General features: G+C 34.0%; 1 protein-coding gene across 1 annotated transcript in view; it reads right to left on the reverse strand.

Moving 5' to 3' along the window:
* Positions 1-2,811: 2,811 nt before the first annotated feature.
* The window catches only part of LOC114328067 (structural maintenance of chromosomes protein 2), a 50,566-nt gene continuing 38,762 nt past the window's right edge, over positions 2,812-14,615 (reverse strand). Inside the window, exon 16 of the mRNA XM_028276815.2 lies at positions 2,812-3,032. Coding sequence (XP_028132616.1) covers positions 2,919-3,032 — 114 coding nt within the window. The 3' untranslated portion in view covers positions 2,812-2,918. The remainder of the gene's footprint in view (positions 3,033-14,615) is intronic.

The following is a 14,615-nucleotide window of genomic DNA, read 5'->3' on the forward strand; positions in this document are numbered from 1 at the left end:
GTTTTCTTCAGAAGAAGGGAATTTACAACTTGGTATTGCTCAGGGCAGTGTCATGGGTCCACTTCTTTTTGTTTTCTACATTAACAATCTTGGTAGCGAAATACTGAGCAGTGAGTCTCACCTTGTAAATTTTGCAGATGGTGCAAACTTATTAACATTAGCATCAACATTTGAGGATCTGCTGAGTATTTCTTCAGATCACTTAAAAACAGCTATATTAATTATTAATTATAACTGGTTCTTAAAAAATAAATTGGTTTTAAATACTGAGAAGACTAACTGTGTTCGTTTTCACACAAAGCAAAATAATGAGATAATTCCAGAGGAGATTGAGTTGGATGATCAAACTGTTGTATTATCAACAAATACAAAATTCTTGGGTATTTACATACATAGATCAACATCTGAATTGGTCAGAGCATCTGTGTGTTGTTCGCACGAATCAACAAGGCATGTTATTCATTACGAGTAATGTCTAAGTATTTGAATTTACAACACCTTAGGACAGTTTATTTTGCAAACATCTACTCAGTGCTCAGATATGGTATTATTTTCTGGGGCGGAGGAACTGATGTTGATAGAGTATTCATTGCTCAGAAGAGAGCAATAAGAACAATTAGGTCTGGATCCCGCGTATGAAAAAAAAGGTGATTAATAGCAAGCTGAAAATTTGTTAATATCTTAAAGGTGTCTAATCGGATAAACTTTGATATATGGGAACACTGGAAAAGGGGCAGTTTTAATTGTGGAACAGGTTAAAAATTTGGAACGGTCACACCACGAAAACGGCACATTTATTTTGTCCGACAGAACAGACTTAAACTCTTCGAACAGAGATTAAACTCTCATGCAAAAATCAGACTGCTATTTATCACCAAATGGGCTTTTTAATGAGTGGAACATGTAGAATATGTCAAATGACAGGTGATAAATAGCAGTCTGATTTTTGCATGAGAGTTTAATCTCTGTTCTGTCGGACAAAATAAATGTGCCGTTTTCGTGGTGTGACCGTTCCAAATTTTTAACCTGTACCACAGTTAAAACTGCCCCTGTTCCAGTGTTCCCATATATCAAAGTGTATCCGACTAGACACCCTTAAGCTATCAACAAATTTTCAGTTTGCTATTAATCAACTTTTTTTTCATACGCTGGATCCAGACCTAAATGCTCAAGATAAAAGCTCAAAGGACCTGTAGGGGAAAAATTAAGGAGTTAGGATTATTAACGGTGACAGGGCTTTATATATATGAGTGTTTACTGTTCCTGTTCAAGAATAGGGATAGGTTTACACATTCTGAGCCAAAACACAGCATACCCACTAGGTATGTAGGGCTCAATTTTCCTATACATAGGCTAGTCGCAACAGAGAGAGGACCTACATATTCGTGTATAATATTTTTTAACAAATTACCTGTTAGAATTAAATTGCAACAGAATTTTAATATATTTAGAACTGAAATAAAAAGCATTTTATTGGATTTAGAACCATATTCTGTGTATGAGTTTTTAAATCACACATTTTAACTTTTAACTTGTAGTAGTTGTAATTGTAATTTTGTATGTATATTAGACACTTATTATTCAATTGTGACAATTTGTTATAAGTGTGTTGTTTAAAATTTTTTTAACCCGCGAGTAGTCGCGCCGTTAGATAGAATCTCACATTTTATCCTTTTTCGCGATAACTTGATGAAAAATTTTGCAATTTTGAAAAAATTTCGTAAGTGCCTCGAGGAAGGTCTCTAACATAACAAGTAAATAAAATACTATAAAATAAAAATTTGTTGTAAATTCATATTCTGAGATCGAATCAAACACGCGACCATTCACGTTACAGAAGTCAGCGCGACTACTCCTGGGTTAATAAAATATATTTTGAATTTGAATTATTAAACGTCATTTTATGTTTATATATTGACAAATGTCCCAGACAGACTGTACGAAGTGTCCCATTAGGCTTTTATAAGATTAGATGTTTCTCGTTATAATGTTAATTCTGCGTTCTGTAGTCTCCCTGTAACTCGTAAATATATCTTTCTTATCCACATAGGGTAGTGAGTACCATAGAGTATGTTAGGTTAGCTTTCTAATGCATTAACCCCTTAACGTACACACTCGAATTAACTCGAGCACACTTAACTGGCCAAAATGTGCACACTGGAGATAATTCGAGCGGTGTTATATTTTATGTTTCTATATTTTATCACACTCGAATGCAATCGAGAATTGAAAATAACAATGTGAGAGCAAAAAAACAAACGTTTTATTGATATTTGTCATTTATATGGGATTGTAAGCTATAACAATTATTACTTATTCAAGTATAAAAATATCATTGTGCTACTTATCACTTAGGGACGTATCTCCTTCATATTCATTTTGTTTCGCTCATTTTTCAGTAGATATATGTATTTTACTCAAATAAAATATAATATAACTGTAATATAGTATATTATACATATATACATATTATAATATAATAGGTACATAATATACATAGGTATATAATATTACAATAAATAATATTATAAAAGTATCTAATATTCTGAAAATTAGAAATCATACCAAAATATCCAATATACTCATGTTTACAAATTAGCTCATTGTTGTGTGATATTACAATATTTAAGTATGTTCTGCAATCTTATCAAAATCCAAAATTGTAATAAAAATGTTGATTATTTTTGTAATTTCTTTGTCAAAACAACGTTCTAAATTGTCTCTTTTTACATTAAAAAAAAAAAAAATGATTTTTTTTGGCCGGTATTTTTCAAAAAATTGTGCATTAAGGAGTTAAAATAAAAAACAAACTACAAAACTATCATGTATTATATTTAAAAATAAAAACTTAAAAACAATATATCAAAATTCCTTGTCGTTTAAAACAACAACAAGGTCTTCAAAATTCAATCGTAGCATTATCTATTTTCATTTACAGTTTTTGATACCATTGAGACGCCATTGACGAATTTGGTTCGGAAAAGAACATTAGCATTGTTGAACATTCCATCTTTTAAGGAAACAATTATAAACTGAAAAAAAAATTATCCATATTTTGTCTTATCTATTCTATCTCTGCGAATATATAGGATGTCCCAAAAGTAGCGAAACGGTAGAATATTTCGCAAACTCAACATTGGATCGAAAAACTGAAAAACACATGTTCAATATTTTTCAAAAATCTATCGAGTGACACCAAACACGACCCCCACTCCGCCCCCTGTAGGTGAGGTGGGGGGTAACTTTAAAATCTCAAATGGAAACCCCCAGTATTTATTGCAGATTTAGATTTCTGACGTAAGTGTTAGCAACTTTTATTCGAGACATTTTTTGGAATTGTCGACATATGTTGCTATAATCGGAAAAAACGATTTATCGTGATACCATAGGTAAATTATAGAAACGGTCTAATATCTCCAGAAATACACTTTCAAATGAAAAACCAAAAAAACACGTGTAATATTTTTTAAAAACCTATCGAATGACATCAAACACGCCCCTTCACTCCACATTCTGGATTTGGGGTGGGGCTAACTCTAAAATCTTAAATAGGAATCCACGCCTGCAATAAAAATGGGGGTTCCTATTTAAGATTTTAAAGTTACCCCCTCTCCACCTCCAGGGCGTGGTGTGGAAAGTCATGTTTGGTGTTATTCAATAGGTTTTTGAAAAATATTAATATTAAACACGTATTTTTTGGTTTTTCATTTGGAAGTGTATTTCTCGAGATATAGCGTTTCTATAATTTACCTATGGAATCACGATAAATCGTTATTTCCGATTATAGCGCCATCTATCCCCAAAAGTTGCCCACTTTTACATAAGTAATCCAAATATGCAATAAAAACTGGGGGTTTCCATTTAAGATCCGATTATAGCGCCATCTATCCCCAAAAGTTGTCCACTTTTACATAAGGAATCCAAATATGCAATAAAAACTGGGGGGTTTCCATTTAAGATCCGATTATAGCGCCATCTATCCCCAAAAGTTGCCCACTTTTACATAAGGAATCCAAATATGCAATAAAAACTGGGGGTTTCCATTTAAGATTTTAAAGTTACCCCCACCCCACCCCCAGAGGGTGGAGTGGGGGTCATGTTTGGTGTCACTCGATAGATTTTTGAAAATGATTGAAAACGTACTGTTCAGTTTTTCGATCCAATATTACTTTCTCGAAATATTAGACCGTTCCACTACTTTTGGGACACCCTGTATAAGGATTGCAAAGAACAACTATCATAGACACAGTTTGGATTCCGCGATGCCTTAGGCACACGAGAGGTTTTATTCGCTGTCCAAGTGCTTATGCAGAGATGCAGGGATCAAAAAGAAATGAACCGTGCATGCAGTATATTCAACGAAGAACTCGAGATTGGCGTGAAAAATTTGAAGAAGAAAGGTAGACAAAGAAATATGCAGAACAAAGAAGAGGAGATACATAAACGACCAAATACTGAGAATGGAGGAAGATAATCTTTTTAGAAATAGTGAAGGACAAATTATCAGTGACGAAGCAGCAATAAAAGCAGGAAGGAAAGACTATTTTAAGGGTCTGCTAACATAGTCCTGTCGCCAGGGGGGGTACAACGGCCTCGTTAATTCAGATGGACTTACTCAAGTTTTTTTTATGTATTTTGACCCGTAGAACACGAATTTTTTGGGTAACAGTTGATCCGGATGTCGATAAGATTGTTATAGACCAAGAACTTGAGGAATCAAATAACAGCGATTTTTGGCAAAACAAAACAATATTTTGTATTTTTTGGGCCATTTTAAGTAAAAAATATTTCTACAAGTTTTTTCGTAGGATGCACAGTTTTCGAGATAAACGCGGTTGAACTTTAAAAAAATCGAAAAATTGCAATTTTTGAACCCGAATAACTTTTGATTAAAAAATAAAATAGCAAGTCTGCTTACCGCATTTGAAAGTTTAAGTCCAATTATATCGGTTTTGATTATTTGCATTGGTAAAAATTTATTTTTTTATTGTTTAACAAAGCTATAAACACGTAGGGTTTCCCGTGCTTTTACATGCGTTTTAACGCATGTAACGTAGAAATAGTCTTGATTGCACTAGTACCTATTCTACCTACTCGTTCGATTTTAAATGAGAAATCATAGAAACATCACTCACGCACTAGTTGTTTGTAGCTTTGTTTAACAATAACACAATAAATTTTTAGCAATGCAAATAATCAAAACCGACATAATTTGACTTGAACTTTCAAAGGCGCTAAGCAGAATTGCTATTTTATTTTTTAATCAAAAGTTATTCGGGTTTAAAAATTGCAGTTTTTCGATTTTTTGAAAGTTCAACCGCGTTTATCTCGAAAACTGTGCATCCTACTAAAAAACTTGTAGAAATATTTTTTGCTTAAAATGACCCAAAAAATACAAAATATTGTTTTGTTTTGCCAAAAATCGCTGTTATTTGATTCCTCAAGTTCTTGGTCTATAACAATCTTATCGACATCCGGATCAACTGTTACCCAAAAAATTCGTGTTCTACTGGTCAAAATACATAAAAAAAACTTGGGTAAGTCCATCTGAATTAACGAGGCCGTTGTACCCCCCCTGGCGACAGGACTAACAGAGCAAGCACAAAAAACAGCCAATACAGTACCGGATTTCGCAATAACAGAAGATTAGTACCAGAATAATATGAATTAACATACCCACTCACAAGACAGGAAATAATGGATGTCATTAAAGCACTAAAAAATAATGAAGCTCCAGGTGACAACATACCAACTGAAATTCTAAAAATCGGAGGACGTGCACTAATAGATATATTTCCTAAACTAGTAACAGACGTGTAGAACACAAAAGAATCCAGGAGACTGAAAAAAAAAGCAATTATATGTCCAATCCACAAGAAGGAAGACAAACTAACTATAAAAATTATAGAGGTATATCCTTACTCTGTGTGAGTTTAAGTTGTTTATGTGGATCATAAATCGGAGATTAAGGCCGTCCGCACATGGGGCGACACTCGAACTACTCGACTCGATTCCAGTCACGTAGATCTCTCCCCGCCAGTAAAGTTCCTTCGTTGTGGCATTGAGCTCCGTACACGGAGCGTTTAGGATTGCAAATCTTCTCGTCTTGTACGACTCTCGTCGCTTACGATCCGTAGTGCACGAGCAAGTTCGAATGAGACGCACGTTTCCAGTCATATAATAGGTAGTTTATTTTATTTGTTTCCTTGGTTTTTTGTTGTTTTTTGCGCTGAATGAAATTTTACTTTTATTTAAAGATCGGTGCATGTTGTAAAATATATTGTTTGTAATACAGGGTGTCCCGAAAAGATTGGTCATAAATTATACCACAGATTCTGGGGTCAAAAATAGATTGATTGAACCTCACTTACCTATATACAATAGTGCACACAAAAAAAGTTACAGCCCTTTGAAGTTACAAAATGAAAATCGATTTTTTTTCATATATCGAAAACTCTCAGAGATTTTTTATTGAAAATGGACATGTGGCATTTTTATGGCAGCAACATCTTAAAAAAAAATTAAAGTGAAATTTGTGCACCCCATAAAAATTGTATGGGGTTTTGTTCCCTTAAACCCCCCCAAACTTTTGTGTACGTTGCAATTGAATTATTATTGTGGCACCATTAGTTAAACACAATGTTTCTAAAACTTTTTTGCCTCTTAGTACTTTTTCAATAAGTCAGTGTTTATCGAGATATTTTGAATATTTGTCGAATCCACCACATATTTGTATATGGTTAAGTACAGAATAATCTGAAAATTTATTTATACTTTACATTTTTAGATATATTTTGAAAAAGAAGCCACATCTCGATAAAAGGTGACTTATAAAAAAAGACTAAGAGGCAAAAGTCTTAAAAACACTGCGTTTAACTAATGGTACCACAATAATAGTTTAATTGGAACGTACACAAACATTTGAGGGGTTTAAAGGAACAAAACCCCCATAAAATTTTTACTTAAATATATTGAAAAAGAAGCCGCATCAAGAAAACACTAGGAGGCAAAAAAGTTTTAAAAACGTTGTGTTTAACTAATGGTACCACAATAATGAATTAATTGGAACGTACACAAAAGTTTGGGGGGTTTAAGGGAACAACATCCCCATAAATTTTTTATGGGGTGGACAAAATTCACTATAATTTTGTTTTAAGATGTTTCTGCCATAAGAATGATACATGTCCATTTTCAATAAAAAATCTCTCATAGTGTTCGATATATTGAAAACAGTCGATTTTCATTTTGTAACTTGAAAGGGCTAACTTTTTTTATGAGCACATTTGTACTAAGGCAAGTTAGGTTCAATCGAACTATTTTTGACCCCAGAATGTGTGGTATAATTTATGACCAATCTTTTCGGGACACCCTGTATGAAATTCTGAAAATATTGAACTTCTGTTTCTAGGTGTTTAATATACATAAAATTCGTTGGGGAAGTAGAAAGATGTCCTCAGTATAATGCTCATGGTATTCAAATTATACTAAAAATATAACAATACCGTACTTTTCATAGATCGAAATAGTCGTTTTGGTTGATATATAAAAAATGCGTTCTTCCTGTTTGGAAGACGTAAGCAAACTGAATCGACTAGTGTGCGGAGAACAATCGCTTGTGCCGCAGCGTTCGTACCAGACGAGCAAGACGCGCGAACTTCGAGACACGTCTTCGATCGACCCATGTGCGGACGGCCTGAGTCACTTCACAGAACAAATCATAGGAGCATACCAGGACGGTCTACTATTGACCGGATATTCAGCGTAAAACAAATATTAGCTAAAGCCTGGGAGCACGACATAGATATCTATCATATATTTGTAGATTTTCGACAAGCCTATGATAATATACAGGGTGTCCCGAAAATAGTGCGTTCCTTAAAGGTATAGGTAGAAGGCACCATGTAGAGCAAAAAAGTCTTATAACATTTTTTTCTAAATGCAACCGTTTGGCTAAAAAACCAAAATACATTTTGGTATGCAAATTGAAATCTGACAACTATGTATATAAAAATCTAAACATAGACAATCACAATTCAAAAATAGTTGCAGCATTTTAGCCATAAGTATTTACATTAAATCCTGTCTTCATCCTAAACAAACAAACAAATTCTTGTTTTGTTGGATTTTCAAACATGGGGTGGCACAATTATTTTGCAGGTGTACCTGTCTGACCTACATTTGTGGTGTCAATAAACTAAATCACAAACAGTTCTTGTACAGTGATGCCAAATTAGTTAATTTTATGAAAATAAAAGTTCGCTTATATGGCGAACAATGTAATTTTTGAATTTATACTGCTTTAGGCGCGACTGAGAGTAAAATTTCATAATTCTGCGCGCATGCGCACACAGACAGTATGGTATAAACGTTATACGGGATCTGATTGGGTGTTAAAATCATCTGTCAATAATTGTTCAATATGGAGATTAACAAATTAATGTTGTGTATATTAGTTTTTATTGTTGTGATGGCAGAGAAAAATGCAAGTTTATAATATTGTAGTGACTTTTTAAATAGTTTTTAAAAGCGACAGGTACGTAATAATTGTAAATGTTTCAGTATCCTAATAAAAAATTTCATGGGTAGGACCTACCTATTTGGAAAATTTAAAAAGAACCTACTAAAATAGTATGTAATGTATTAATTTGCGTAATTTGATTACCATCAAAATTTCTATCAATATTCACCTAATATATTGTTTTCTTGCTCTATGTTTTGTTGTATTCTAATATTTCTTTCAATTCTAAATAATTTCAATTCAAAATCAAAATAATTTGTTTAAATTCAGAACCGTCAAAAGTTTAATCCGTTTAGTTAGTTGATCTTCGCACATGATGACACATGGTCTCCGTGGGTAAAAGTTTAAGGTGAATGAATTTCAATACTAACTGCGCTGATAAGCGGGTTCGAACCCCAATGGAAACTTTTATTTTTTTTATTTTTTGAAGTTATACTTCTTTACGATCGGGGGTGAAATTTTATAATTCCCTGGCGCATGCGCAGACACACAGGGTCAGGGAGAGGGACAGGGACAGACGCGTTGCTAATCTTTCAAATTATGTATGTAACTGCGCAAATAAGTCATTAAAAGAATATATTAGTGTTACTAATCTTCTTCTTCTTCTTCCTTCTTTTATGTAGGCTTTAAAGTCTGTTTCTTCTTCAATATTAGCCTCCTAAATTGTTTAAGTTATCGCACCATCTTTTTCTTGGTCTGCCAATACTTCTTGTGCTATTCGTAATATCCTATCCTCTGCCATTCTACTAATGTGTTCGTTCCACTCCTGTTTCCGTTTTGTCACCCATCCATTTATGTCTTCTACATTGCATGATCTTCTTGTTTTCGTTTCTCTCCCTATCCAACAGACTTTTCCCTGATATTCGTCGGAGTATTTTCATCTCTGTTGTTTCTAGTAGTCGTCTCGTTTGAGATGTGTCAGGTCTTGTCTCCGCCGTGTATGTCAATATAGGTCTAATTGCTGGTTTATAGATTCTTAGTAAATGTTCTTAGTATTCGCGGTGTGCAAGTACTTGGAAGGGAAACGAGAAACGACCGTGCGCGAGTCGCGGAGAAATATTGCAACTATCTTAAATAATTCATATTGTCAATTGAAATTGTCAAATTGACGTATATTTCATACCTTCTGTCATTGAAGCAGAAAAATTATATATTGCTCCACAATATTGATATGATATGCAATTATTATATAAAGGTAAATTTGATTAATTGTATTTTGCTTGCAGTACTGCATTTTAATAACTAATTTTATTTACTACATACAATTGTTTATGTTTGCATAACATAACCTGCATCTTATTTTTTCTTCTTATTATTTTTATGGACTATGGCCTTGACAATTATCCAGCAACCAGGACTAATATAATTGGCCAATATAATTAAAAGTGCGAATAAAAGTACAGAGCGTAGAAATAGAGGTCGCTTTGCCGAACTTGCACGGTCCCAATAGTGTTCTTAGTAAATGTATTATTTATTATAATTTGTGTCTTTAGATTTGTCTTCCTCGGGCGTAAGATAATAAAATATCTATTTTTATACTTCACTTTGATCTATTTGTCACCGTGATGTGTAATTATATCCGACACGTCAATAGCACGGGGCTTCATAGCTCGGTTGGTATAGCATTGGACCAGAGATCGAGAGATCGCGGGTTCGAATCCCGGATGATTCATATTCATATTCATTTTTTTTGGTATTGTTAAGTTTTGGTTAATTTTTGGTAATTATTGTTAATTTTGGCTATTGTAACTGTTAAGTATATTTATTTCGTTGAAATTATAAAATATAATACAAGTATAACTTCTTACGTGCGTACAAAGTACACACACATTCTTTTTTTTTTGGAAACGGTAAACTTTATATCCATACCTTAAAGGAACGCACTATTTTCGGGGACACCCTGTATACAGAGATAAAATATACTTAATTACCCTTTTTAATTATTAACCCCTGTACACAAGTACAGTTCAAAATCAATTGATAGATCCCTTCCAGATAACTAAAGGGCTAAAACAGCATACTTCTCACTGTCACAGGTATTTGGATTAAAAAACAACCATAAGGAAGTAAAGCTCAAAGTACATACACCCAAACTTATATGGAATCATCTATTTCTTACTATTTCGTGCGAATTTAAAAAAACGAACACACTAAGTCAAGCAATATTTATTTTAAAGCAATTAAATAACAAATACATAACAATTAAATAAAACAATAAAGTATTTAACAAACAAATTAAAACTAGTTGTTTTAAAGTCAATAGCATAAAAAATTTCAATGTAAAACGAATAATGTTTAAATTGTTTTTTTTTTTTGTATTTTGTGGTAGTCAGTGTTATCACTTCTAGTCCTTATGCAAGTTTCAGTTTGCGTGGGCACGCTTCTAATCAAATTATCAACATTTTGTTGTGGTAGGTTGCTCCATCCTTTAAGAGCAGCTTGTACTAGCCGTGCGGTGTTTTGTGGATTATCCCGGCGAGCTCTAATTTTTCTTTTAAGCATATCCCACAAATACTCTATAGCAGGGGTGTCAAACTCAATTTTGCAGAGGGCCATATATTAAATTCAAAATGTGTCGGCGGGCCAGATTCAAATAAAAAAAAATGTACTGAATTATTATAACATTTTATTTAATAGTATACTTATAATATACGGTTGTTAAAAATCATATCAAAGTTATAAAAGAGGGTAATTAAGAATTGATTGGAGATGTTCATTTGTAAGTCTTGTGCGATGTTTGTTCTTATTTATTTTCATGACGGAAAACATCTGCTCACATAAATAGGTGCTACCAAACATGCACAGAATGCGTGCTGCATGCTTTTTTAATTCCGGGTAGTTATCCAAACTCTTGAAATATTGTGTATAAAATGTAAGTGCGTTAACCTCTTTAAATTTTTCTTTCAAAATACTGTCCGATTGAAGATCTATCAACTCCATTTGCAAATGAACTGGTGCCTGTGAAGCTTCAAAATTGAATGGATTGTTGAAAATTGGGAATTCCATTTCATTCATTTTGTGGAAGTCTTCAAAACGATTGTTGAATTCCGTGATAAGATTTTGCAGAAGTTGAGAATATTGATCCAATTTTTTTTGATCCACTGTGCCAAATGATTTTAAATGAGGGAAATGATCCAAAGTTTGATTTTTTACCTGATTTTCCCACAGCCTCAACTTTGTTTCAAAGGCTTGAATACATGAGTACATTTGAGTGACAATCAGATTTTTACCCTGTAACTTTACATTCAGATCAGTCAAGTGTTTATTCATATCTACCAAAAAGGCACAATCAACCCACCAGTCATTGTCATAATCAATTGGGTTGCCTTTTTCTAACATGAAAGCTTGAATAGGGTCACGTAATGCAAAAAATCTTTCTAAAACTACTCCTCGACTGAGCCAACGAACTTCGGTGAAATAAGGGACATCAGAAAACTTTTCGTCCAAATCTTGTAAAAACTGCCTGAACTGTCGGTGATTTAGTCCTCTGCTCCTTATAAAATTTACTATTTTAATTATAGGTTGCATGACATGGTCCATTTTTAAATGTTTGGATGCCAATGATTCCTGGTGAATTATACAGTGAAATCCCACAAAATTTCCTGATGTTTTCTGTTTTAATTTAGTTACAACGCCCGAATGTTGGCCAACCATGGCAGGAGCGCCATCCGTAGTTGTGCTGCTAAGTATATTCCAATCGAGTCCATATTCTGCCATCAAATGCTCCAATGCAGAATAAATATCATTTGCTGTTGTAGTACCTGTCAATGGAACGCACTTTAATAGTTCTTCAGTTATTTCAAAGTTACTGTTAATACCTCGTATAAAAACAGCAAGTTGAGCTGTATCAACAGTATCAGTGCTCTCATCAACAGCCAGTGAAAAGTTTGTAAATTCCTTAATTTTCTCCTTCAGTTGAAGAACCAAATTTTGAGATAAATCATTTATTCTTGAAGCAACAGTGTTTCTTGACAGCGAAATATTTTGAATTATTGACTTTTGAAATGGAAATGAAACATCGGCAACTTTCAACATACAGTCTTTAATAAAATCACCATCAGTGAAAGGTTTTGATCTCTTCGCGATTTCTAATGCAATAATAAAACTTGATTTCAGGGCATCTTCGCTCTCAGTATTAGCTTTAGTAAACATCGATTGTTGACCTTGAAGTTTAGATTTTAAAGATGACAATCTGTCCATTCTTATTTTTTCAGTGTAACAATCGAATTTTGATTTATGATTCGTATCATAGTGTCTCTTCAAGTTAAACTCCTTACAAACAGCAACTGTTTGATTGCAAATCAAACACAGTGGTTTACCTTTCCATTCTATGAAAAAATATGCATTTTCCCATTTAGACTGAAAAACTCTACGTTCACTATCAACTTTACGTTTTTGTGACATTATGCCGAAATCGTAACAAATATGGAACTCGACACAATTATGGATATCGCACACGCACGACACAAACAAATGTACAATACCTTCTCAACCACTACTTCGCAACTGACTCACGTGACACGTCGACGCACTTCTTTTATATCGATAAGGAAGGTTCTAGTCTAGACCACAGCATAATAAACGAACAGCAAGGACACTCCCTGATGCCGCCTTTGAAGTTGAAAAGTACAGAGTCGCCATTTTAAGCGTAGTACATATCAGTGGTGTTGTGATGACTGTGATGTGTTCGTTAAGTTAAGTTCGCAGTGTTGCCGATGTCACTATATATGAAATTATATTAAGCCACTGCTAAAATGATCGGATTTTGCCAAATTATGTTAAAATTTTTAATCTTGGTAGTTTCTAAGGATAATAAAAATACATTAAGAAAAAATTTATTTTATTCAAGCAATCGAGTGAAGTCTAAAAGCTCTAAAAAACATGATTCTTCTTTCTGTGACACATTGCGATCGCGGGCCGTATTGGTATGGCCCGGGGGCCGGATGCGGCCCGCGGGCCGTATCTTTGACATGACTGCTCTATAGGATTAAGCTCGGGTGAGCAAGCAGGCCACTCCAAACAAGTGTATACCTTCTGCTTCAATGATGTCTGTAGTCACTCTAATGGTACGTAGAGGTCCATTATCATGCAATAAAATTAAATTTTCTCCTGTTGCACCTCTCCAGAGCCTGACTATAGGTTATCAACATACGTGTGAGCAGTTAAAGTTGATTGGATGAAAATTAAAGCCGTTTTTTTACGGATCACAATTCCTCTCCAGAACATTACATTACCCCTTGTATATTTGTGAGCAGATCTGACAGTTTTCGTTCTTGCTTGTCTTCCTCGACCTCTAAATACACGATTTCGTGGGTCATCTGATTGTACACAAATCCTGACTTTTTTTGAAAATAGCACATTTTGTCAATGCCCAATGTTCCAGTTTTGGTGGTGAAGACACCAATTTAGACGATCAATCTTGTGCTGCCTGGAGAACTCGGGAACCCATAACTGTCTCTTGCTGTATACTTCTTAGTATGAACTTTCCTTCTTATCGTTTCAACTGAAACAGTTACACCTGTAGCTTCCAAAAGCTGCCTTTGGAGCTGCAGGTGAGAAATGGTTGGGTGTCTTCCAGCTGATTGGACAATTAAACGATCGTGGAGAGTCGTTATTACTTTTGGCGACGTTCCCTTGCTTTATTTTTGAGCTTTCCTAGGCCCTGTTACCTAGCATAGGTTTTGGACAGAACGCCCTGTATTACGCCTAGCTCTACAGCTATGTCCCTCTGAGAACATTACTTTCTCCCCAAGACCAATAATCTTTCCTCGTTGTAAGTTCTATAACCCCACATGAGGCATATTTTCGATTTTGGACTCAGAAGTTAGTTTATTCATTTTCGTTCAATTTGCAACTCAAGCAAATAACATATACCGCACCGAGCTGTATGGTTCTTTTCATGAGCATTTTTCAGTGCGTCACAAATGATAGAAAAAAAGGTAAGTCCGTGATAATATACATTTTAGTGACATGACATTTTAGTTAAATCTGACAGTTGTCACATTTTATTTGCAATTTGGCAAAAAAACAAATCAAGTGTGTTTATTGCATTTATAAAATGGTATTTCCTTTGATTTGTATAGTCTTATAAATTGTT

Source organism: Diabrotica virgifera, chromosome 7, assembly GCF_917563875.1.
Source record: "Diabrotica virgifera virgifera chromosome 7, PGI_DIABVI_V3a".
In the NCBI taxonomy this organism is placed as follows: domain Eukaryota; kingdom Metazoa; phylum Arthropoda; class Insecta; order Coleoptera; family Chrysomelidae; genus Diabrotica; species Diabrotica virgifera.